This window comes from Hyla sarda, chromosome 2 (assembly GCF_029499605.1).
Source record: "Hyla sarda isolate aHylSar1 chromosome 2, aHylSar1.hap1, whole genome shotgun sequence".
NCBI classification, from domain to species: domain Eukaryota; kingdom Metazoa; phylum Chordata; class Amphibia; order Anura; family Hylidae; genus Hyla; species Hyla sarda.
In genome coordinates, this window is record NC_079190.1 from 177,918,884 (window position 1) to 177,943,310 (window position 24,427).

At 43.5% G+C, this 24,427-nt stretch overlaps 2 protein-coding genes across 5 annotated transcripts in view; one reads left to right on the top strand and one right to left on the bottom strand.

Moving 5' to 3' along the window:
• The window catches only part of PCID2 (PCI domain containing 2), a 33,661-nt gene extending 27,290 nt beyond the window's left edge, over nt 1–6,371 (bottom strand). Inside the window, 4 exon segments of the mRNA XM_056555811.1 lie at nt 1,226–1,299; nt 2,140–2,229; nt 3,219–3,284; nt 6,282–6,371. Coding sequence (XP_056411786.1) covers nt 1,226–1,299; nt 2,140–2,229; nt 3,219–3,254 — 200 coding nt within the window. The 5' untranslated portion in view covers nt 3,255–3,284; nt 6,282–6,371.
• Nucleotides 6,336–24,427, top strand: part of CUL4A (cullin 4A) — a 96,924-nt gene continuing 78,832 nt past the window's right edge. Inside the window, exons 1-2 of one of the 4 annotated variants that reach the window (XM_056555810.1) lie at nt 6,336–6,453; nt 23,025–23,240. In XM_056555810.1, coding sequence (XP_056411785.1) covers nt 23,111–23,240 — 130 coding nt within the window. In that variant the 5' untranslated portion in view covers nt 6,336–6,453; nt 23,025–23,110. The other 3 variants (XM_056555807.1, XM_056555808.1, XM_056555809.1) reach the window with 3 other exon arrangements.

Consider the following 24,427-nt stretch of genomic DNA (forward strand, 5'->3'; position numbering starts at 1 on the left):
CCCTGACTATCGGTGCCGGCGCCCCATTGCCGGCGCGGATAGCCAGGGGGAGAGAAGCGGCGCCGATAGCCAGGGGGAGAGAAGCGCCGTGCCGTGCAGCGCATAGCAACGACGCAGGGGACGCACGCCGGAGGCCTGCAGCAGCGCGGACCCGACCCCGGCAACAGGTAATTATGCCACCGGGGATGGGGGGAGGCAATGAGGCAGCGGCGCCGGCAATGGGTGGCGCTGCCCCTTCTCTCCCCCTGGCTGTCGGCGCCGCTTCTCTCCCCCTGGCTATCCTCCGGCACCGATAGTCAGGGGGACAGAACGGGCAGCGGCGCCGTTTCCTGGGGGTGTATCGGGGTATACACGCGCACCCTCATTTTACCATGGATATTTGGGTAAAAAACTTTTTTTACCCAAATATCCTTGGTAAAATGAGGGCGCGTGGTATACCCCGATAAATACGGTAATACACTCCCTTTGAAAGGGAACCAGTCATCAGTTCTATGCTGGGCAAACTGTGAGTGGTAAAAAATAATGCCAAGATACCATAAATTACTCTGATACACTCGGGCATTTCAGAGTAATCAAAGTTTAAAAATGTAGCTGGGACCCGGGTAACTAGTCATGGGGGCTTTGTGTCTGACTGGCCGGCCTGGGTGACACGTCTCTCCCTATTTATGAATATAGCAACAGAAGAGGCAATGGGGCAACGTCTACATCTCAGTTTATGTAACAATAAATGAGATTTTATCTTTAAGACTGAACCTTCATTCCGATCTCCACAAGGCAGCGCCACCGCAGACCATCTTTTTTTGCATCTTTTGCACCGCTCTCAAGATTTCTGCCGGCCTCATACCGAGTACCTGGCTGGACCCTGCAGGCTGCAGCCCGAGATCATCTTACCCAATATGGAGGGGTGATATGCACATATTGAGCTATACCCCAGGTGAGTACCACTAGCATTGGGGTTGTGGACCGGGACTATCCCACTGAATTACGCGAGGCGCTATCCTCTCCCTTTTTTTTTTCTCCTTTCTACATTCCTATGGAAAACCCACACATTTAAAATTGAAAGAAAATCTGAAATTTTTTCAGATGGCACATGGTTACTCAAGTGCCCCTTTTTTAAGGGGGGGGGGGGTGGCAGAGACATTGCTCTATAACCTCCACTAATTTAATCTGTCATTTACATACACTGTAAACATTTTACCCCCTTCAACAATGCTGTATTGGTTACCTTAAGTGAGCTGCAAACATTTCATCATAGGGAGGTTCCAACATCTGTTGACATTTGTCTTCTGGGCTGGACAACTAAAGGATACAAATAAACAGGTACTTTACAGGCAATGTGAGCAGTATCATGGAATACACAGTTACTGCTACAACCTTGCTGAATTATTTGTGCAACAGCCAAAGTAAGAAAGTTACTTAAAGGGGTACTCCCGCTGAAAACTAAATTATTATTTTTTTTTAATCAACTGGTGCCAGAAAGTTAAACAGATTTGTAAATTACTTCTATTAAAAAATATTAATCCTTCCTGTACCTTTTAGGGGCTGTATACTACAGAGGAAATGCTTTTCTTTTTGGATTTCTCTTCTGTCAAGACCACAGTGCTCTCTGCTGTTCATTTACAAATCTGTTTAACTTTCTGGCACCAGAGTACCCCTTTAAACGTATGTCATGGTGTCCTGGTTCTTAGCACACAATGATGTACATTTACGCCAAGCACATAAAGCAAATGCAGGAGCTGCGCTTGCTTCAAGCACAATTGAGTATATGGAAAAATAAGAAAGTTACACGCGATCAGAATAGAGCAAATTTATAGTAACAGACAAACATGTAACCATGGGTATCATTCTGAATTATTTTGACCTATTGAATAAATATAACGTGTCAGTTTCCCCATAAAGTTCAATGTATATAAACAAAATCCCCTAAAATTTGCAAACTTTCCCCTCACAAATAAGCTTTTCGTTGTGCCGTACATTTCATAGAAAAATAAATGGTGTCATTACAAAGCACAATAGGTTGTACAAAAAACAGCCCTCAAATGGGTCTGTGGATGGAAAAAGGCATGGATGAAAAATAAAAATGGAAAAATAGGCTGTGTCTTTAACGGGATAAACATGCTAAGAATGACAATCTCCTACCTGCAGTCTTGGGTTTGCGATGTGGGCATGTCTAAAGGAAACCAGTTCTGAACAGAAATTGCCATTTTTTGCTTCAATAACCTCTGCCACCTATATTATTGCATAAAAATAGAAATAGTTTTGGTTTATTTACAACGTTATGTCCAAAGAAATACCACAGACATAGTACACTATGACAAACAATTTAAAGGGGTATTCCAGGCAAAAACTTTTTTTTATATATCCAACTGGCTCCGGAAAGTTAAACAGATTTGTAAATTACTTCTATTAAAAAATCTTAATCATTCCAATAGTTATTAGCTCCTGAAGTTTTCTGTCTAACTGCTCAATGATGATGTCACGTCCCGGGAGCTGTGCATGATGGGAGAATATCCCCATAGGAACTGCACAGCTCCTGGGACGTGAGTCATCAGAAAGCAGTTAGACAGAAAACAGCAACTGAACTTCAGAAGCTAATAACTATTGGAAGGATTAAGATTTTTTAATAGAAGTAATTTACAAATCTGTTTAACTTTCCGGAGCCAGTTGATACATAAAAAAAAGTTTTGGCCTGGAATACCCCTTTAACATAATGAAGTAATTACACGGTTTACACCACGGGTACAATAACATTGGGCCATTATTTTAAAGAGACTTCCGTATAAATGGTTGAAATTATAAATAAAAATTACTCTAAAAATGTTCTAAATAAAATTATTAGAGCCAAGATTGCATTGAGGACTGTTATGGCAGTTGCACAGATCTGCGTGCAGCCAGAAATTGCAAAGTGATTGTATTAAATCCTATTCAATACAGACAGTAGGAAAATCTGCAGTTTTTGGACAGGATGTCCTATTGGTCCCAACTAGGGTGGTTTAGACACAACATTGCAGTACTTCATTTGTAACAGTTCTAAAAAACATGGGCCTGTAACTTTCACAAAACTTCTGATATGTCATCACTAAAACAGAACAGCAGAAATGTAGGATTAATGTCATATTTATGTCATTATATCTATCCACATTTTTCCATCTTTCCTCAAAAATACATTTCAAGGCAAAGGCAGGTTATTGCAATACCATATAAAATGACACTGATACCTGTTGTAAATATTGATTTATGGTAATATGCGCCATTTTCTTCCTCCAAGTCAAGAAACGCTAGTCCTGTAAAAAACAAACAGCAGAGTATAATGCAGATAAATATGGAATTTATTTATATTTTTTATTTCTTTTGAATGAGAAAACAAGATTATAGGTATGGTATCCCCCACAGAGAGTCAACATTTTATGTTCCTATAAAAGAACTAGAATGAGGACCGGTTCTTGACACTGTCATGGTGATAGTATAGCTATTGGACATAAGTGTGCCATCATCTTGTACTGGGGTGTGTATAACTACATATACTTAGACATAAAATGTTGTGGTGTTCACATACGGCCATTTTACAACAGGAATGGTCGGCACTCCAGGGGACATTTATAAATGTTGGCTGTAGGATGCAGTAATTGTTGGGCCTTTTTTTTTGACTAACTGGCGCCAAATTTACTATGAAGGTACACAGCCTTAATAAATAATGCAACTTTTGAATTTTATCTCCGATTTGGCTGGCTCCAGCAACAATGTAAAAGTTGCCTCGACGTGGAATTAATCTGCGCCTTTTGTAAAGGTAGATGCGTATTTTTATGCGCCCTTAAATAATAATAAATACTGTCCACTGCATTGGAAACAACACGCGGCTGAATTTCACAGTTAGTATGCAAAAAGGTCATATATTAAAAAGGAGCAACAACACATTGGGGGAGATTTATCAAAACCTGTGCAGAGGATAAAATTGCCCAGTTGCCCATAGCAACCAATCAGATCGCTTCTTTCATTTTTCAGAATGAAAAAGCTGATTGGTTGTTATGGGTAACTGGGCAACTTTTCTCTGCACAGGTTTTGATAAATCTCCCCCATTGTGACCAAAAATGCACCTTTTTGCCACCCAAAAAAAACCACAATAATAACTGCGTACAGTCCAATGTCGAAGGGTGCCCGGCACTGCAACTACACAGCTAAAGTGATCCGCTAGGACAATAACAACTGTGTACAGTGTGGAACTGTACAACTATTCGGGTAGGTGCATTGCAGACCTGCCCAGAGATTTTTAACATCAGCCCTGGCAGGGCTTCAACGTTCCCGGCAAAACAGTTGTACACTTGATGCGCGATAAACATGTTAGTGCATGAGATCAGCAAGTGCCAGGTATCTTCTATCTGCATTGCCCCACTTTACAGCCTACAGTAAAGCTTATTGCTTTCTTATCACATTACAGTAAAATCTCCCTTAGCGGACACCTCTTATTAGTGGACAGTTTTTTTTAATTCCCTGGCAGATTCCCATAAGACTTTATTTGCACCCTTCGAATAGGGGACACTCCCAATAGTGGACGCGGACACACCTGAAAGGGGGCAAAACACTCCCAATAGAGGACAAAACACTCGCAATAGGGGACAACCAAGCTTATATACCAGCCCTACCCTACCTACACAGGGCCATCATCAGGGGGTACAGCCAATACCCCAGTAAGGGGCTCAGGCAATGGCTGCACCCCCTGCAAAAAACCCAGCACAGAAGCAGAAGATAGAGACAGCTGTTTAAACAATTGTCTTCTGCATGTCAGCCGGCCACATAATACCCCCCCCCCCCCCCCATGCCAATTTATTTCCCTTGCGCCAAAACATCCCCATCTTTATTATCCCCGTGCCACATCATTTCCACTTTGATCCCCTCCTGTGCTATTTCATCCCCCCTTTATTACCCTCTGTGAAAATTCATCACAATCTCTTTACCACCCCCTGTCCCATTTCATTCCCCCTTTATCCCCCTGTGCCACTTCATAAAGAGGGGGATGATGAAATGACACAGAGGGTAATAAAGGGGAAATAATGTAGCATAGGGGCAAGGAGGGGATAATTTGGCACAAGGCACAGGGGGAATAAGGTGGCACAGGATATAAAGGGGGGGGGATAAGGGGTGATTAAATGGCACTGGGAGATTCTACTGTAATATTGCTTTTTATCGTGTTTTATAGGTAATTGCATTCTGGAGTGAATACAGTTGTCATTTAGAAAGAATTTTGAGCCTTTTTTCCCCAATAGGGGACATCTCTCAATAGTGGACACTTTATTCCCCATGAGTGTCCGCCATTGGGAGATTCTACTGTACTTTATTGTGACCTTGCTATTACTTCCCAGGAGATATGAACATAAACCGAACATTGGTCCCTGGGGGCTTTACAATGAAGATTGGAACGTGCTTGTGTATTTGATTTTGCTGTGCTTTGTTTTTGGGGTCTTGTGTAACATGTTTAGCCTATCAGAATAGACGTTAACTTTTAGTTTTTGTTCAGTGAAATAACCTTTTGCAGCTATTTATCCCTGATCTCTTACAATGGTGAGTGCCCAGCTGCCTACAGCTCAGCAGCCATGGGGCCTGGGGCACTTCCTACACTCCACACCTTGCTGAAGGCAGCTGATAAGGACTTGTTCACACATGTAAAAAGCTATGTGTCACTTTTCTGTTATGAAGATTACCTTGTAATCATTAAGAGGTTTAAAAAAAAAAGGCAGGGAAATCCACATGTAAATCAATAAAGTGTTTTCAATGTCGTTTATGCCCCTTTGAACATACCCTCATGGGTCTCCAAACTGTGGGCCTCCAGCTGTTGCAAAACTACAAATCCCAGCATGCCCGGACAGCCAAAGGCTGTCCGGGCATGCTGGGAGTTGTGTTTTTTGCAACAGCTGTATTTCACAGTTTGGAGGCCATTGCTATGTAAAACTACAACTCTTAGCACGCGAAGGCTGTCAGTCCATGCTGGAAGTTACAGTTTTTGCATCAACTAAAGCACCACATGTTGGGGAGCACTGTCCTATGTAAGTGTTTTTAAAGAGTGTGCCTCCAGCTCTTGCAAAATAACCTTCGAGTTATAGTTTTGAAACAGCTGGAGGCACACTGTTTGGAAAACACTCCCCTGTGTAAGAGAACACATAAAAGATAATCGAGGAATGAATTAACTCGGGTGCCCTATACACACACTGCCCATGTATACAGCACAAATGTTCATAACATACCAGGCCACAATAATACATAACCACTCACCATTCAACAGAACTTACCATGAAGAGCCGCGCATGCCCCGAACACTCAACGCCTGGCGACTACTGATGACGTAACGACCTCCCAGCCATGTACTACCTGTCACCGATATGCGCCTGCGCGTCGAATTCACGCGTCATTAGTGATGTCTGGCGGTGAGAGACTTCATGGCGCATGCGCGATGCCTGCTTGGTGAGTTTACCGATATGTAGCTGTGCTTGTTCCCGGTGTTACCGAAAGCGAGGGACTGCATATAGTCGGTGTAGCCTGGGGATAACACGGTACCTCACCAGTGGTGTGCTTGTCATTAATGTGCCAGGGCTGCCGAGCATGAGGCCTGTCCTATGGTAGTCTCATTGCCCCGCACTATAATGTGGAATAGGTGACAGTCGGGCTCGGTAGAATTGCGGTACCGCACAGTACTGCTGCGGCTTCTCATGTGTGATGTGTGGTGCTGGATGTAAACACTGGGGGCACCCGGAGTCTGCCTGTGGCACAATAATAAAGCGATCCTCTCTGCCTGGTGTGGACCCTGCTGGGCACAGGTATGATGATGGCACCTGCACCTCTGCCTGGGTCTTCTTCCTTTACACCCACTGGTAATGGGGTAAGGGGATCAGATCTGCTGAGCAGTTGCCCATAGCAACCAGGTGACCCAGGTGGCGTGCGTGTTGGCGCAAGAACATATTTGGTCGGTTGCTATGGGCAATGCCACTTTGTTGTCTTGTACTAGTTTTGTGGCACACGTGACATGTCAGTCACCTACCTACCAGATTGACAGGTTTCTTTCTATTACTGTGCATAAGGACTAACCTGTCAATCACCGGTGGGTTCGGTGGATCCTAATATACTGGTAGCGCTCTTCTGGCACATGCTGTTTACTTATGTATCTAAGGGGGAGATTTATCGAAACTTGTGTATAGGAAGAGCTGTGCAGTTGCCCTTAGCAACCAATCAGATTGTGTATTTCATTTTTCAGAGGCCTTTTTAGAAAAACAGTGGTCCCTCAACATAGGATGGTAATCCGTTTCAAACCGACCATCGTTTGTTGAAACCATCGTATGTTGAGGTATCCGTGCAATGTAAAGTATAGGACAGTGGTCTACAACCTGTGGACCTCCAGATGTTGCAAAACTACAACACCCAGCATGCCCGGACACTCAACGGCTATTCGGGCATGTTGGGAGTTGTAGTTTTGCAACATCTGGAGGTCCGCAGGTTGAAGACCACTGGTAGAGGAAGTTGTACTCACCTGTCCTCGCTGCTCCGGACCGTCACCGCTGCCCGGGATGTCGCCTTTCATTGCTGTTGCCGCGTCCCCGGGGTGTCCCCGACGCTCCAGCAAGGCCTCTGCTTCCCTGGCATCCTTGCTCTCTGTCGCTGCCATCACTTCGCTACACACGCCGCTCCTATTGGATGACGGGACGGCGTGCGCAGCGACGTGATGACGACGATGGAGAGCGCCGACGATTCAGGGGATCCCGTAGAGCCCTGAGGACAGGTAAGTGATCATCAGCGGACCACACGGGGCACCGTAAATGGCCATCCGGTGGCAGCTGAAGAAGTCTGCGCTGCCGGATAGCTGTTTATGCGATAGGCCCCGACATACAAAAAGCATCGTATGTCGGGGCCATCGTAGGTCGGGGTGTCACTGTATAAGTAATCTGATTAGTTGCTATGGTCAGCTACACCACTATTCCTCTAACTTAATTTTTGTTAAATCTCCCCCTAAGTCAGTTTTTTCCAAACAGTGTGCCTCCAGATGTTGTAAAACTACAACTCCCAGCATACCCTGGTTGGGAAACACTGCCTTAAGTGCTGCTAAACTGCTCAATGTTTTCGGCTGAAAATAGTGTCTGTCTCAATGGTAAGCTGACTGCAGGAAAACTAATCTTACAGGTTCCCTTTAAACAGAATACACTGGCCCCAGGACCTGACAGGTTAGGAGAACAGCGCATAAATACTGTTCCCCTGACTTGTCAGGGCATGGGAACCTGACGGATCTTCTTTTAAAGGTTATGGACTGCTTTGAAAAGCTTAATTTGTTTATTTTTGCTTTTTACTTATGGTGCAAACCCCCCCCCCCAAAAAACACTTTCTATATAGGCCTTTAATAAAAGGGTTTTTCAGGCCTTTAGAAAAAAGGGTCGCTTGCAGGGATGTGCAGAACAGGAAACAAAAAAAATATGTACTCACCCCCCCCCCGTAACTCTCAGTCCTGCGCCTCTGCTCCAGACTGCTTGGCAGAAGTGTTCGGTGATGTCATTGAACACAAGCCCCTGAAGCCAATCACTGGCTTTATCGGTCACATCCACTTTGTCTTGTGGTGTGGGACCTGAAGCAACAGCAGGGGTAGGTATGTAGTTTTTTTTATGTCCTGCTCTTCTCTGTTAGCCAAAAAGTTTGAAATCCCTTAAAGGAGTAGTCCAGTGGTGACCCAGTGGTGAAAAACTTATCCCCTTTCCTAAGGATAGGGGATAAGTTTGAGATCGCGGGGGGTCCGACCGCTGGGGCCCCTGCGATCTCCTGTACGGAGCCACGACACGCCCCCTCAATACAACTCTATGGCAGAGCCGAAGCGCTGCCTTCGGCAATCTCCGGCTCTGCCATAGAGTTGTATTGAGGGAGCGTGTCGGCTGCCGCTTCGTGCGGGGGTCGACACCCGCTATCTGGCCGGAGAGCCTGGCCCCCGTACAGAGAGATCGCAGGGGGCCCCAGCAGTCGGACCCCCCGCGATCTCAAACTTATCCCCTATCCTTAGGATAGGGGATAAGTTTTTCACCACTGGACTACCCCTTTAAATCCTTTGCTTAGTTGGTCTTAAAGCAAAGGAGATAGAGGAAGAGGCTTCTTGTTTAACCCCCACCAGTCCAACACTGGTGGAGGTAAACAATGACTCCATTCTGGTAGGGGCGAGACTGTCATCCTTCGCCCCCATTTGGGAATCAATGATTCCCAACCTTTGGATAGTCAACATAATTCAGGAGGGTTACCAGATTCCGTTCCTCCAAGATTTGTGGTAACCAACCAATCCCCAGGTCCCCTGGCCTTAATCCTCCAGGGAGTCCAGGATCTATTAGGATTAGGGGCAGCCATAGAAGCCCCGAAAGACCAGAGGGGCTCAGGTCACTATTCCCGTCTATTTCTAGTCAAGAAGGGAAATGGGACTATCATCAATCTGAAACCCTTGAACAAACTAGTAACCTACAGAAAGTTCAAAATAAGCAGTAAGGTCAGACATTCACCTAATAAAAAGCAGGGCAGTCATGGCTACATTAGACCTCAGGGACACTTACTACCACCTACCTATTCACAAAGACTCCCAAGGAAGGAGAAAATTCTTGTAATTCCATATCTAGATGACTTATTGTGGCAGACTCTATTACTTATCTGAAGGGACATATACAAAGAACAGCTCAGGTTCTTCAGGATCTCTGTTGAATCCTGAACCTAGAGAAATCAGACTTAATACCAAGTTGCAGGAAGATTTTTAGGAATCCTCTTGGATTCAGTAGCCCAGCAGTCCTTCCTTCCCAGGGAAAAGATCCAAAAGCTACAGGATCAAGTTCGTCAACTTCTTGCTCTCAGGAGTTGTACCCTAAGATTTGCCATGTCTGTCCTAGGACTATTAACATCTTCCATCCTGGCTGTGGCTTGGGCTTAGTTTCACTCCAGACCCCTCCAGAAGTGGATTCTAGTTGTATGGGACAAAAACCAGAGCTCCTTAGACAATAAATTTCTTCTTCTATCTCCGTTAAAGAACCAGCTAACATGGTGGCTTTCTCTCCAGAATCTTGTGAAGGGTGTACATTGGCATCAAACAGACCTCCAGATCATTACCATGGATGCCAGTGCACTGGACTGGGGAGCCCACTCAGAAAACCTTTCTGTTCAGGGAAGATGGAGTCCTTCTCTGGCAAACAGATCTGGAAACCTGAAGGAGTTATTAGCCATCTGGATGGCTCTCTAGGACATGGAACTGTACTGCAAAAACAAACATGCAGTGGCGTTCATTGGTCATCAGTGGGGGCCTCGCCACTTAGCCCTTCTGTCAGTCTCAGGTCAGATATTCTGTTGGGCAGAACAGAACGTGCTTTCCACCTACCCCAGATAGATTTGTTCGCTTCCAAGAAAAATCACAAAGTGAGAAGATTCTTCTCTCTGAATCCCAGAGAATCTCCACTGGCAGAGGATGCTTTAGTTCCAGACTGGTCTTTCAGCCTGGGATATGCCTCCCCCCAATAGCCCTAATCCCCAGAGTACTACACAAGCTGATGATCCACTCTTGTACGTTAATCCTGATCGCCCCCTTTTGGCCCAAAAGTAGTTGGTTTCCTCTTCTAAAATGTATAAGTCTGGAAGATCCAATACTGTTCCCTCATCGTCCAGATCTACTTACCCAAGGTCTGATCCAACACAGTCAGGTTCATACCCTCAGTCTAGTGGCCTCGAAACTGAGAAGCTCCTGCTAGAGAGGAAGGGTTTTTCTGAAAAAGTAATTAACACCATGCTAGCCAGTTGCTGTTCTAAGGTTTGGGGAAAATTTTTTTTCTTGGTGTGGGTCTTTTTTCACTTGACTCTCCTAACATTCCTAATATACTTAATTTTCTACAGGATGGCTTTGATCTAGGTCTCTCTCTGAGCACTTTAAAGGTTTAGGTTTCAGCCCTCAGTGCTCTTTTCCAAATTAAATTAGGAAATTACTGTTGGGTTTCTAGATTTATTAAAGCCATTGAAAAACTTAGGCCTAAAATTACTAATCTCTGTCCTCCTTGGAACCTTATTATAGTCCTTGTAGCCCTTACTGAGCCTCCCATTGAGCCATTGGAGTCCATCTCTATTAAATTCCTTACCTTAAAAACTGTATTTTGGTAGCAATAACATCTGCACTTAGTCAGTGAGATTCAGGCCCTCTCTACCTTACAGACTTTCTTTACAGTCAGGGATAATAAAATTATCCTCAAACTAGACCCAAGTTTTTTGCCTAAAGTTTCTTCCTCTTTTCATAGGTCACAGGATATTATTCCTTCCTTTTGCTTGGCTCCTAAAAATGATCAGGAAAGATCGTTCAACTGTTTAGATGTAAGGGGAGCCGTTCTACAGTATGATGAATCCTCTTGTTCCTGGAGGAACGACAAAAACCTTTTTCTCCAATTGGCAGGTCCCAACAAGGGGAAAAAGGCTTACAAAAGTTCTATTGCAAGATGGATCCGCATGGCCATCTCAGAAGCTTATTCAGCAAGAGGAAAATATCCCCCTCTTGAATCAAAGGCTCATTCTACCCGTGCAGTTTCTTCCTCATGGGCAGAAAGAGCATCTGCTTCTGTGGAGCAGATTTGTCGTGCAGCCACATAGAAAAATTTACATACGTTTTCCAAACATTATAGATTAGATGTTCTTTCTAATCAGTACATGGCTATCGGGCGTAAGGTCTTGAGTGCTGTGGTCCCTCCCTAAAATACTCTTCTTTGGTATTTATCTCAGGGTGCTGTCGTAGAGACAACAGGGAAATGGTGAATTATACTCACCGATAATTGTATTTCTTGGAAGTCTCCATGACAGCACCCATAATACCCACCCTTTTTGGTTTACTTTTCTTTCTGGTTTACTCCTTTCGGTGATCACTTTTTTTTCCCTTTCTACTTGGTGTTCTTTGTAATACACTGGGAATGGAGAGGAAGGGGTGGGGTTTTAAACTCTGTGTTTTTCCTGTCCCAATTAGGCAGAGGCAATCTCAGGGTGCTGTCATGGAGACTTCCAAGAAATACAATTATCGGTAAGTATAATTCACCATTTTCCGTGTCTGCACGTTCATTCTTTGTGCGAAGTCTGCACAGAATGCATAGCTGTCTGTGAGACTGCGCATTCCTGTGCGATCCTAGTGCCGGCAGATTATGCCGACACTCCGCAGTTTACGCAATGTCCGCACGGAGACATTCCGTCGTGTTAACATAGCCTTAGGGCACAGCAGTGACCTGACCAAGCCAGTGATTCCTTGTGACAAGGCCAGGTCCAGGAAATGCTGATCAGTAGGGATCGGGCACGATCAGAATGGCAAAAGCTGGTCAGAACACCATTTTATTATTATATATATTTTTTTTAACCCACACTGGCTCCTTTAAGCATCCTAGATCACTATGGCATTGTCAGTTTGAGTCCTTACACCTGCACTCAGGCCAGGGCTTTCAGCAAATAACACAGGTGCAAAACGCACCCGTATTACAAGTCTTTGTCATGTGACAGGGTTTTTTTTTTAATGGGGAAAAAGGAGTGTTTTTTTATTTTTTATAAAAAAAATTTTTAGAGGAAGGCCATATATAATTTTTTTTATTTAAAAGGGAGGGGGGTGATTCAAACTCATAGGGAAGGGGGTTAATTCACATTTATTATTTATTTTAGTTTTTCCCCCTTTTTTTTTGTCCCCATAGGGCACTATTACATGCATACAATGATCAATGATATGCCATAGCATAGCATTGATCATTGTTATCGGCACTCCTTTACTACTGCCTGCCATGGCTAGGAGCGACGATTGGAGAGCTTGGTAAGGGACCTCCGGCCGTCCACACAGCTGATTGGGACAAGCATCCCTGATCTAACCGGCAGTTAACTTCAGTACTTTTAGACGCTGCAATCAGGACATCACCGGTATTGTACAGTATTGGTCCCAGTGCTGATACCAGTATCGGTATCGGGACATCCCTAGCACAAACCTTTAAAAGAAAAAAAAGTGAACATCCATGGCATCAAGGTTGGAGATCCTGACGTTAAAGGGGTTATCTTGGAATAGAAATACAGAGCTAATTGCTTCCAAAAACATTGCTGCTCCTGTCCTCAGGTTGTGTGTGGTATAACAACTTAATAATATACCAAAAGATCACCGTGGTGATCCACAAATTCCCTAAATTTACCATATATTAAGAAAAATGTTTATTGTTTCATATTAGTTCACACACAAAAAAGATGAAAAAATCAGGGTGTCTCTCTTTCCAGAAATATTAAGTGCAAAGAGTACTGCCAGGACTCAATAGTATTGCAGTATGCACCTGCAGTGTGCCATACTGAGGGAAAGGACACCACTGTGTTTTAAAATCAGATTCTAGCCCCCCCTCGACATGTTTCGCCGTACACACGGCTTTGTCAAGAGGTAACAGGGCTATGTTACCTCTTGACAAAGCCGTGTGTACGGCGAAACATGTCGAGGGGGGCTAGAATCTGATTTATGTGAACTAATATATGAAACAATAAACATTTTTCTTAATATATGGTAAATTTAGGGAATTAGTGGATCACCACCGTGATCTTTTGGTATATTGTTTGGATTAACCCTCCATATATTGGTCTAATATGGATCAATGGTATAACAACTTGCCTCCATTCCCCTCAATCTAACTGAGCTGCAATACCACACACAACCTGAGGACAGGAGTGCTGTTTTTGGAAGAAACCATCTGTTTCTGTTTCTGCTGAATAACACCTCTAAGGCTCTGCAGGAGTTTGAAGGATATGGTCATCTGACCAACTTTAGGGTGGACTACCCAAAAAATGGAAGCCCTAAATATATCTCTACCTCCTACGGAGGTCCTGCATCTTTCTTAGCATTTGCCCTTTAATAGGCAAACGCAGTGCATATATATTTTTTATGGTGTCCATTCCTTCCAACCTTTCAAAACGTTTTTTTAATAGGTCCCTAAAAGACCTTTACTCTTATGATAAAAAGCATCTATTGGTTTGAGAGGATGAATGCCCTCAAAATGAATGTTCTGCCGTGATTTCTTTATCTCTTTTAGGCTGTCCCACTGCCGCCGCTGGTGTTCTTCTCCATGCTATGTTAAAATCGCATCCATTTTTTTGGGGAAGCTCACAAACACATATAGGTATGAAAATGTTGACTTACTCCAAGTGTAGGAAGTCTAACATCGGACTCTACCATTCTTCCTCTATTATTTTACGCTTAATGGATTGGCATTTCTTCGCTACCTCGAAACATTGGGTGGCTATGGAACAGGCATTCTTCTCCCCTGGCTTGTGTCCCTAGACTACCCCCATCTCCACACTTCTACCTTTCTCCGCAGGTATGTCCTGCAGGTATGAGATTTCCTGATACTTGAGTCCATTCTATCCAGACCAGGCGGCTCCTCCTTTTTCCAAGCCTTAGTTCTTGCCTAGCCTCCATCTGAATACTTTTTTTGGGGGATTAAAACATATGGACGATCCACATTTTTATCACCTGCTCTCGGGCTCCCCTTTTCCCTCCATCTTTCAAACAAAGCTGTGGCATTCTACCTCTGAAATCCTTCATCGATTTTAGGGAATGGGGAGGGGCAGTGCTCTTTCCATTTAACTTCCACAGCCGTTGAGAATCTTTTTCTATCCGCCTTGCTCCTATCGCGCTCTATTTCCTCGATCTGTAACTTGTTGCTTTGAGGTCGTTGATGAGATCTCTTTCAACTTGCAGAAATCATTTCTGTTAAGGCACAACATTTTTGTGGCATGCCTTGCTCAGGAGAAAAAGAATTAAATCCTATTCAGGTGGTACAAGTACCGTATATACTCGAGTATAAGCCGAGTTTTTCAGCACGATTTTTCGTGCTGAAAACACCCCCCTCGGCTTATACTCGAGTGAACTCCCCCACCCGCAGTGGTCTTCAACCTGCGGACCTCCAGAGGTTTCAAAACTACAACTCCCAGCAAGCCCGGGCAGCCATCGGCTGTCCGGGCTTGCTGGGAGTTGTAGTTTTGAAACCTCCGGAGGTCCGCAGGTTGAAGACCACTGCGGCCTTCGACATCATCCAGCCCCCTCTCACCCCCCTTTAGTTCTGTACAGTACTCGCCTCCGCTCGGCGCTGGTCTGGTGCTGCAGGACTGTCCGGAGAGGAGGTGGTCCGGTTGGATAGTGGTTCCGGGCTGCTATCTTCACCGGGGAGGCCTCTTCTAAGCGCTTCGGGCCCGGCCCCAGAATAGTCACGTTGCCTTGACAACGACGCAGAGGTACGTTCATTGACAACGTACTTCTGCGTCATTGTCAAGGCAACGCCTCTATTCCGGGCCGGAAGCGCGGAGAAGAGGCGCCCCCGGTGAAGATAGCAGCCCGGAACCACTATCCCACCGGACCACCTCCTCACCGGACAATCCTGCAGGACCGGACCAGCGCCGAGCGGAGGTGAGTACTCAGAACTAAAGGGGGGTGAGAGGGGGCTGGATGATGTTGAAGGCCGCAGTGGTCTTCAACCTGCGGACCTCCGGAGGCTTCAAAACTACAACTCACAGCAAGCCCGGACAGCCGATGGCTGCCCGGGCTTGCTGGGAGTTGTAGTTTTGAAACCTCTGGAGGTCCGCAGGTTGAAGACCACTGAGGGCGGATGATGAGAAGAGGATGAGGAAGGGGGTGTGTGGGATGATGACAAGAGGATGATGAAAGGGGGGAGGGGATGATGAAGGGGGGTGGGGATGATGACAAGGGGATGATGAAGGGGGGGTGTGGGATGATTACAAGGGGATGATGAAGGGGGTGGGGATGATGACGACAAGGGGATGATGACAAGGGGATGATGAAGGGGGGATGTGTGGGATGATGACAAGGGGATGATGACAGGTGATGATGATGAGGGTCTGGATGATGACAGGCGGTGATGATGATGAGGATGTTAATGACGGGTCTGGATGATGACAGGGGGGATGATGTATTTCCCACCCTAGGCTTATACTCGAGTCAATAACTTTTCCTGGGATTTTGGGTTGAAATTAGGGGTCTCGGCTTATACTCGGGTCGGATTATACTCGAGTATATACGGTACCTGACGCACTCGCATCATATCTTCCCCTCTGTGTTAGAGCCTTGGGACTGAGGTGGGCACTATGTTACACATTTGGTGGGTTTGTGATAAACTCTTCCCTTTTTGGGGTAAGGCTTTTGAAACATACAACACTATTTGCAGGAAGCACATTGCTAATACTCCTCAAATAGTCCTTCTTTTTATACTACCTGGTTCTGTAAGTGCTCAAATAAAGAGACATTGGCCCTGATTTATCAATCTGCCTGAAACCCTTATGGTCAGTGTTTTCCTACAGCTGTGATTGGTTGCTGTAGGGTTTCAGGCCGATTGATAAATATGGGCCATTGTCTGATGGCATCTCGACGGGTGGTTCCTGGCCATTGGTGTACCACCAACACCTCTGACTGGCAGCAGGAGTGGCCCTTTTATTCCATAAGCAGGCACTGTCAGCAGACCTTTTGCAAAGGACTGACAAATTCCTTCTGGTTCGGGGACTCTAGGCCCACATTCCAAGATTCCTCTACTTTCTTTATGACTTCACTAGACCCCGATTTTTCTCCATTTTACCCCCAAAAAGTGTAAATAAAAAATAAAAAAAAATAAAAACATATTTGGTATCGCGGCGTGTGTAAATATCCGAACTGTTAATATATAATGTTAATTATCCCGTAATGTGAACGGCGTAAACGTAAAAAAAAAAGTCCAAAATTGCTTTTTTTTATATAACATTTTATTTCAATTTTTTTTTTTTTTACAAATGTATTAAAAGTTTTATATATGCAAATGTGGTATAAAAAAGTACAGATCACGGCGCAAAAATTAGCCCTCATACCGCCGCTTATACGGAATTTTAAATGCACTAATTTGGTAAAAAAGTTAGCGTTTTTTTTTTTTTAAGTGTTACTTTTCTATTAATGTATGTACCGTAATCATGGTTATCATTTTAATAGTATTAACCCACAGAATGAAAATGAAACCTTTCAAAATTTGCTAAATTGCGGCTTTCTTATCCATTTCCCCACACAAGTATTTTTTTGGTTGCCCCATACATTTTATGGTAAAATGAGTGATGTCATTACAAAGGACAACTAGTCAGGCAAAAAACAAGCTCTCATACTAGTCTGTGGATGAAAATATAAGAGTTATGACTTTTAGAAGGCGAGGAGAAAAAAACGTAAAACGGAAAAATACAATTGTCTGAGTCCTTACTGGGTTAAAGGGGTTATCCAGTGAGAGGGTTTTGTTTTTTTTCTGTAACTTTGGCAGTTAATAGGATATAAAAAAAACAAAAAAACTTTTTCTTCCTCTGGTGTCCCGCACCTTCCCTGGCCTCTTCCTTCCAGAAATTGTGACGCTTGGGCCCAGAGTGTCTCACTACCGCTCAGCCAATCACTGGCCAAGACGGGATATCACTGTGGTCATTGATTGGCTTAGAGGGAGTGTGACACTCTTGGCTCAAGTCTAACAATTTCTGTAAGAAAGAGATTCGCCCCGGGGACTAGAGCGGGGGACCAGAGGCACCATTGGAGCACAGGAGGTAAGTAAAATGGCACCAATGGTGCTTCCTGTCCCCGGTCCTCTTTCTTCCAGAAATTGTTACACTTGGGCACAGAGTGTCACACTCCCCCTTTGCAAATCACTGACCACTGCAATGTCCTGCCATGGCCAGTGATTGGCCGAGTGGTGGTGTGACACTCTGGGCCCAAGCGTCACAATTTCTGGAAGGAAGAGGATCGCTGCCGGGGACCGGAGCGGGATACCGTAGGAACTGATTGGAGGCACATGAGGTAAGCAAATTATAATTTTTTTTTTTTTTAAATATGCTATTATGCAAAGTTGTAAAATGAAAAAAAAAAAAAAACTACAGCTGGATAACCCCTTTAAAGGGGTTCTCCGGTGCTTAGACATCTTATCCCCTATCCAAAGGATAGGGGATAAGGTGCCTGATCGCGCGAGTCCCGCCGCTGGGGACACCCGGGATCATGCACCCCGTTTGTAATCAGTCCCCAGAGCGTGTTCGTGTCAGGACTAATTACCGGTGACTACAGGGCGGGCGGTGTGTGATGTCACGCCCCCGCCCCCGTTTGATGTCACGCTCCGCCCCTCAATGCAAGCCTACGGGAGGGGGCATGACAGCTATCACGCCCCCTCCCATAGGCTTGCATTGAGGGGCGGAGCATGACATCACACAGGGGGCGGGGGCGTGACGTCACACGCCGTCCGCCCTGTAGTCGCCGGTAATCGGTCCCGGAGCTAACACGCTCCGGGGACTGATTACAAATGGGGTGCCGCGTGCATGATCCTGGGTCCCCGGCGGCGGGACTCCCGTGATCAGGCATCTTAGCCCCTATCCTTTGGAGTACCGGAGTACCCCTTTTAAGGATCTAATCACACATCCAAGGTTTTTTTTTACTTTTACAGTTAACAGCATATTTTTTTATTTTATTTTTTTAATTTTATATATTTATTTTCCTTCACATACAAACATCAAAAAATGCATACATTAGAGAAAAGAATATTGTGCAAATAGCTTGTCCCCCCCCCTCCTCCCCCCCCCCATAGTCCCCCTTTGCCATCCGCCTCAACTACCCCTCCCACTCCCTCCATTCCAAGCAGATCTTCCTTCCTTTTTTGTTAATTACTTATTAATTCATAGATTTAAATTTTTTCCACCACGTTATTCCATTATTTTATGTTAGTTTCATTAGGGGAAAGCCATTTTCTGAGAATGCATATTCTTGTTGTACCTAACAATTTATTAATTATTTGTTTGTATTTACTTTGACTAAAACCTAGTCCCAATATTGCAGATGTGGCATTATATTTTTATTTCACCTTCAATTGTTGCTCATTCTTAGTATAGATTTCTGTGCATAATTTCTGTATCTGTGGACAATCCCACATCATGTGAATCAAGTCGGCATCACATTCACCACCTTTACATTTCGGACAGTCAGCTTCCACCCTTTTACCTATACTCTGCAGAAATTTTGGGGTATAAGGGAGTCTATGAATTAATTTTATTAGTGAGATTTTATGATTCTGATTTGTTGAAGCATAGTTGATATTGTGGAAAACTTCTTCCCAGTCTTCTTTACTAATAGGTCCTACTTCCAGAGCCCACTTATCCTTTCTTTTAATTCCCTTGCTATTTGATACTGCTTTCACTATACCTTTATAAATTTTCCCCATGATTTTACAGCATATTAAAAAACCAAATTTTACAAAAAAAGAAAAAAAAAAAACCTTGGATTACCCCTTTAAGCTTTTTTATTTATTTATTTATTTTAAACAAGTCAGTTTCTGTTAAAGGGTACCTCTCATCAAAAAAAACTTTTGATATATTATAGATTAATGTATGCAGAATAACTTTACAATTGCATGTTATTAAAAAATATGCTTCCTTCTAATTAAGTTTCCACTTTGAAGAAATGACCACTAGGGGTCTCCCTACCAGTCCTGGCAGCAAGCATTTCAGACTCATGCTGGAGTCCTAAACACTACGAGCTGCCAGTTTGCTTTGTTCACAAAGGAGAACACTCAGAGCTGCCAGCCTGCTTTGTTCACAGCCTGTTTGGCTGTGAACAAAGCAGGCTGGCAGCTCTGAGTGTTTAGGACTCCAGCATGAGTCAGAAATGCTTGCTGACAGGACTGATTGGGAAAAATACAATAGAAAGAAGCATATTTTTCATTAACATGCTATTGGAAAGTTATTCAACATTCATTAATCTAAAATATATCAAAAGTTTATTTGATGAGAGGTACCCTTTAAAATACAAAACTGTAAGCTACTGCCTTCCCCTTTGTCGTGTGCTCTTTACATCAGAAAGAAATGTATTTTATTTACAATAAAGGCAGTAGGAAAAGTTGACTGGGCGACAAGTGGCTAGGCCATTCAATTCACACACAGGTCTATTCTCCAGTCTATCACTGTCCAGAGAATTGAAGAAAGGAAGTACTGCTAATGGCTTTGTATGTGAATCCTTCCCTGTTTTCTTGTTTTGGGACCCTTCCTGATTTTGTAGAATGACAGACAGGTTTCTGAAATGTCAATATTCATCCTGACTTCAAGGGCTTATAACCAGCACAAGGAAGTAAACATGAATGTTTTACATGTGCTCTAAAGGACCATTCAGGTAATGCTCCTGTATAAGAAGTTCTGTCTTCTATGACTTTGTACCAAATTACTTATTTCACAATCGGGAGAGAAATTGATAAACAGAGCAGAGATGTAGCAAGCGGTTCTGTTTACCCTGCACCTGTTCTCCCCCATCACCAACAGCAGAATACACAAGCCATTTATAGAGATGGTGATCTTCACAACTGCATCATAATCTTCCTGTATGGAGAGCAGACGTTTCCTCATTGTTGTGTCCCTGTCTTGTAATAAAATCTGCCTCTTATGTTACATAGGTAAAAATATCCGCAAGCTGTATTATTTTCTGTTGCCAATGTTTGCACTTTGGCCAGGATTTAATATTAACCGGATTAGCACAGTATGAACTTTTTTTTTTTTTTTGCTGTTTAGAGTTTGTGTTGAGCAAGAAGGCAGTGATATTTATTATAGGGACCATAGATCAAACCTTAATAAACACTATGGGGGAGATTTATCAAGGGATTTTGAGCTCTTTTTTTGCTTACAAAAGTCGCACGAGCACCTAAGCAATTTTTTGTGGGACTTTTGTGAGTTGCAAATAAGCCCTATCTAAGCAACTTTCAGTTTTCACTTTGCAGTGGTTAGAATTCATGTAGTGTGAATGTCGCACGTAAGCAAAAAAAAGATATATATAGAAACTCCCTTCAAAAAGTCGCAAATTAAAGCCAGGTCAGACTGCGACTTTTTGTAAAGCTCCGCTTCCTGGCCACCCACCTGCATCTACCTCCCACCCACATCTACCTCCCGCCCATTCGCTGTTGCAAAACTACACCTCCCAGCATGTCCTCACTATCGTAGTCTTCCAACAGCTAGCGGGTGACCGGGGAGCGGAGCTGGATGGCTTACAGGAATATGAAATCACTGCACTGTAATTTCATAAGCACCAAGAAAAAAATATGAAATTACAGTGTCATAGTACTATATTCCTGGGAGCCGGCCCTCTGCCCACATCTACCACCCGCCGGCTAGCTGTTGCAACTACAATTCCCAGCATGTGCTCAATGTAAGGGCATGCTGGGAGTTGTAGTTGCAACAGCTAGCAGGCGGGTGGCCAGAGAATTGAAGAAAGGAAGCACTGCTAATGGCTTTGTATGAGAATCCTTCCCTGTTTTCTTACAGTGCGGTAGTTTCATATTTCTGATCCCTGGCCACTCGCCCGCATCTACCACCTGCCTGTTAGCTGTTGGAACTGCAATTCCCAGCATGTCCTCACTTTAAGGGCATGCTGGGAGTTGTAGTCTTGCAACAGCTAACAGGCAGGTGGGAGTGGAGCCATTTTAACACCAGGGTGCCTCCAGCTGTTGCTAAACTACAACACCCATCATGGGAATTGTAGTTTAGAACCAGGGTTCCTTCAGCTGTTGCTAAATTACAACTCCCATCACAGGAGTTGTAGATTAGGAACAGCGAAACTCCAGCTGGTGCGTAACTGGAGGCTCGAAGTTGTTAAATTACAACTCCCATCATTCCCAGACAGCCAAATGCTGTCTAGAAATTAGGGGGGTGTAGTTTAACAAGAACTGGAGGATCAGGCTTAGTAGAGGAAGTAGTCTTATAGACGGAGTCCATTACTAAGCCTAGGCATAGCGTCAGCTGAAAATTACAGCTAGCGCTAACCCACAATTATTACCCTGGTATCCACCGTCAAAAATGGCTCTCCCAAACCTAGGCGGTAATAGGCTGGCATTATATAGGCTGGGGAGGGACTATAATAATGGTCCTTGTCCACCCTGGTAATGTCAGGCTGTCTCTGCTTGGTTGCTATCCCTATAAATATAGGGGAACCACACGCATTGTTCAGTTTTTTTTTATTTAAAATATTTAATTATTTATGCAAAAAAAAAAAAAAAGTGTGGGGTTACCCATATTTCATTCTCAGCCACATACAAACCAAACCTGACGTTACCAGGGTAGGCAAGGACCAATGTTACTGGCACTCCCCAGCCTATTACCGCCTAGGCCCAGGAACGCCATTTTTGACGCTTCGGGCCTGTTGGTACCGGCTCTTTTGCAGTGGTTACCAGAGTAATAATTGGGGATAAGGGCAAGCTGTAAATGGGGCTAACTCTAAGTCCCGGATTAGTCATTGACTCAATCTATAAGATCGTTTCCACTACTAAGCCTGTAAAGTAAATACAAAAAATAAAAACAAACCTGTTTTAAAAACTTTTATTTAAAAAAACACTCCTCCAAATGCCCTCATCAACCACTTTATTAATATTAAACAAAACAAAAAACGAGGGACAGTGAAGTAGTCCACTGAATCTGAAGAAGTCCTCTGCATACATGGATCTGAAATGAGGTAAAAAGATGTAACATATAAAAGAGCACATTTTTTATACAGCTGCGACTTTAGAGCAGAAAAGTCACAGAGGAGAGGAGGTGGTATTACAAAGTGGTGTTCTGAAGTCATTTATTTGTTTTCACTTGTGTGTGCTAAAAAAAAGGGGGTGTTTTAAAGTGATTTATTGTTTTTTGCTTATGTGAGCCAAATGTATCAACCCCTGTTAAAGTATGATAAATATGTCACACAAGCAAAACTAAAGCAAAAAATTTTTTTTACAGTACTCTCCTACCAAAGCAACAATGATAAATGTCCCCCTATGCGTTTTTTCATAAATGACATAGCAGCCAACTGAAACCAGGATGGATTCTCTCTGTGCGGACACTTGTTCTCTCACATCAATAAATACTCTGCACATAGACTATAATGACAGATACCTTGGACTCCTCTCTCAATAAATAAGAAACTATTTTATTACCAAGCATCCACAAATTATGAAAATAAGATGTCTATAATTATGTGTTGTCTTCTCTTTTATTTGCCCTAGACTCTGAATAAGTGGTTAATAATAATCACTCATCTGAGGACACCTACTTGAATCTCCTACGCTGTAGTGTGCAGAACTGCGCTGCCATGGATCAAGATGCTCAGAGAAAAGCAAACTTTTCAACACTAGTTAGCCATACCAACGGACTGACTAAAGGTGCCACACTGGCTGCCAAACCCTCAGCTTCAAAAAAACTGATAATTAAAAATTTTAAAGGTAAGATTCTGGATTCCTGTAAGATGTTTTATTATTGCTAATTTACATTAGAACAAAAATATACTTAACACCTTCACGACCACGGACGTAAATGTACGTCCTGGCTTGGCGGGACTTCCCGCACCAGGACGTACATTTACGTCCTGTGTATGACCGCGAGCATCGTAACGGTGCTTGCGTCATACACGGCAGGTTCCGGCTGCAGCAGCCGGGGACCTGCCCGTAATGGCCGACATCCGCGATCGCACGGATGTCCTCCATTAACCCCTCAGATGCCGTGATCAATACAGATCACGGCATCTGCGGCATTGCGGTACTTGGATTGGATGATCGGATCGCCCGCAGCGCTGCCGCGGCGATCCGATCATCCAGCTTGGCGGCCGGAGGTCCCCTCACCTTGCTCCGGCTGTCTCCCGGGGTCTTCAGCTCTGGTCTGAGATCGAGCAGAAGATCACCGATAATACTGAGCAGTGCTGTGTCCTATACATAGCACTGCACAGTATTAGCAATCAAAGGATTGCTATAGATAGTCCCCTATGGGGACATAAAAAGTGTAAAAAAAAAAAAAAAAAAAAAATAATTGAAAAATGTAAAAGTAAAAAGTTTTATTAATAAACATATTTGGTATCGCCGCGTGTGTAAATGTCCGAACTATCAAAATATAATATTAATGATCCCGTACGGTGAATGGCGTAAACGTAAAAAATAAAAAATAAGTAAAAAAATGCAGCTTTTTTGTCACATTTTATAAAAAAAAAAATTTATAAAAAATTTTCTAACATTTTTATATATGCAAATGTGGTATCTAAAAAAGTACAGATGACGGCGCAAAAAATGAGCACTCATACCGCCCTATATACGGAAAAATGAAAAAGTTATAGGTGGTCAAAATAGGGCGATTTTAGATTACTGATTTTGTACAAAAAGTTTTTGATTTTTTTTTTGTAAGTGGTACAAAAATATAAAAGTATCTAGTCATGGATATCATTTTAATCGTATTGACCCACAGAATAAAGAACACATGTCATTTTTACCGTAAATTGTACAGTGTGAAAACGAACCCCTCCAAAATGTGCAAAATTTTGGTTTTCATGAAAATTTTCTCCCTAAAAAAATGTTTTTGGGGGTTCGCCGTACATTTTATGGTATAATGAGAGGTTTCATTACAAAGTACAATTGGTCACGCA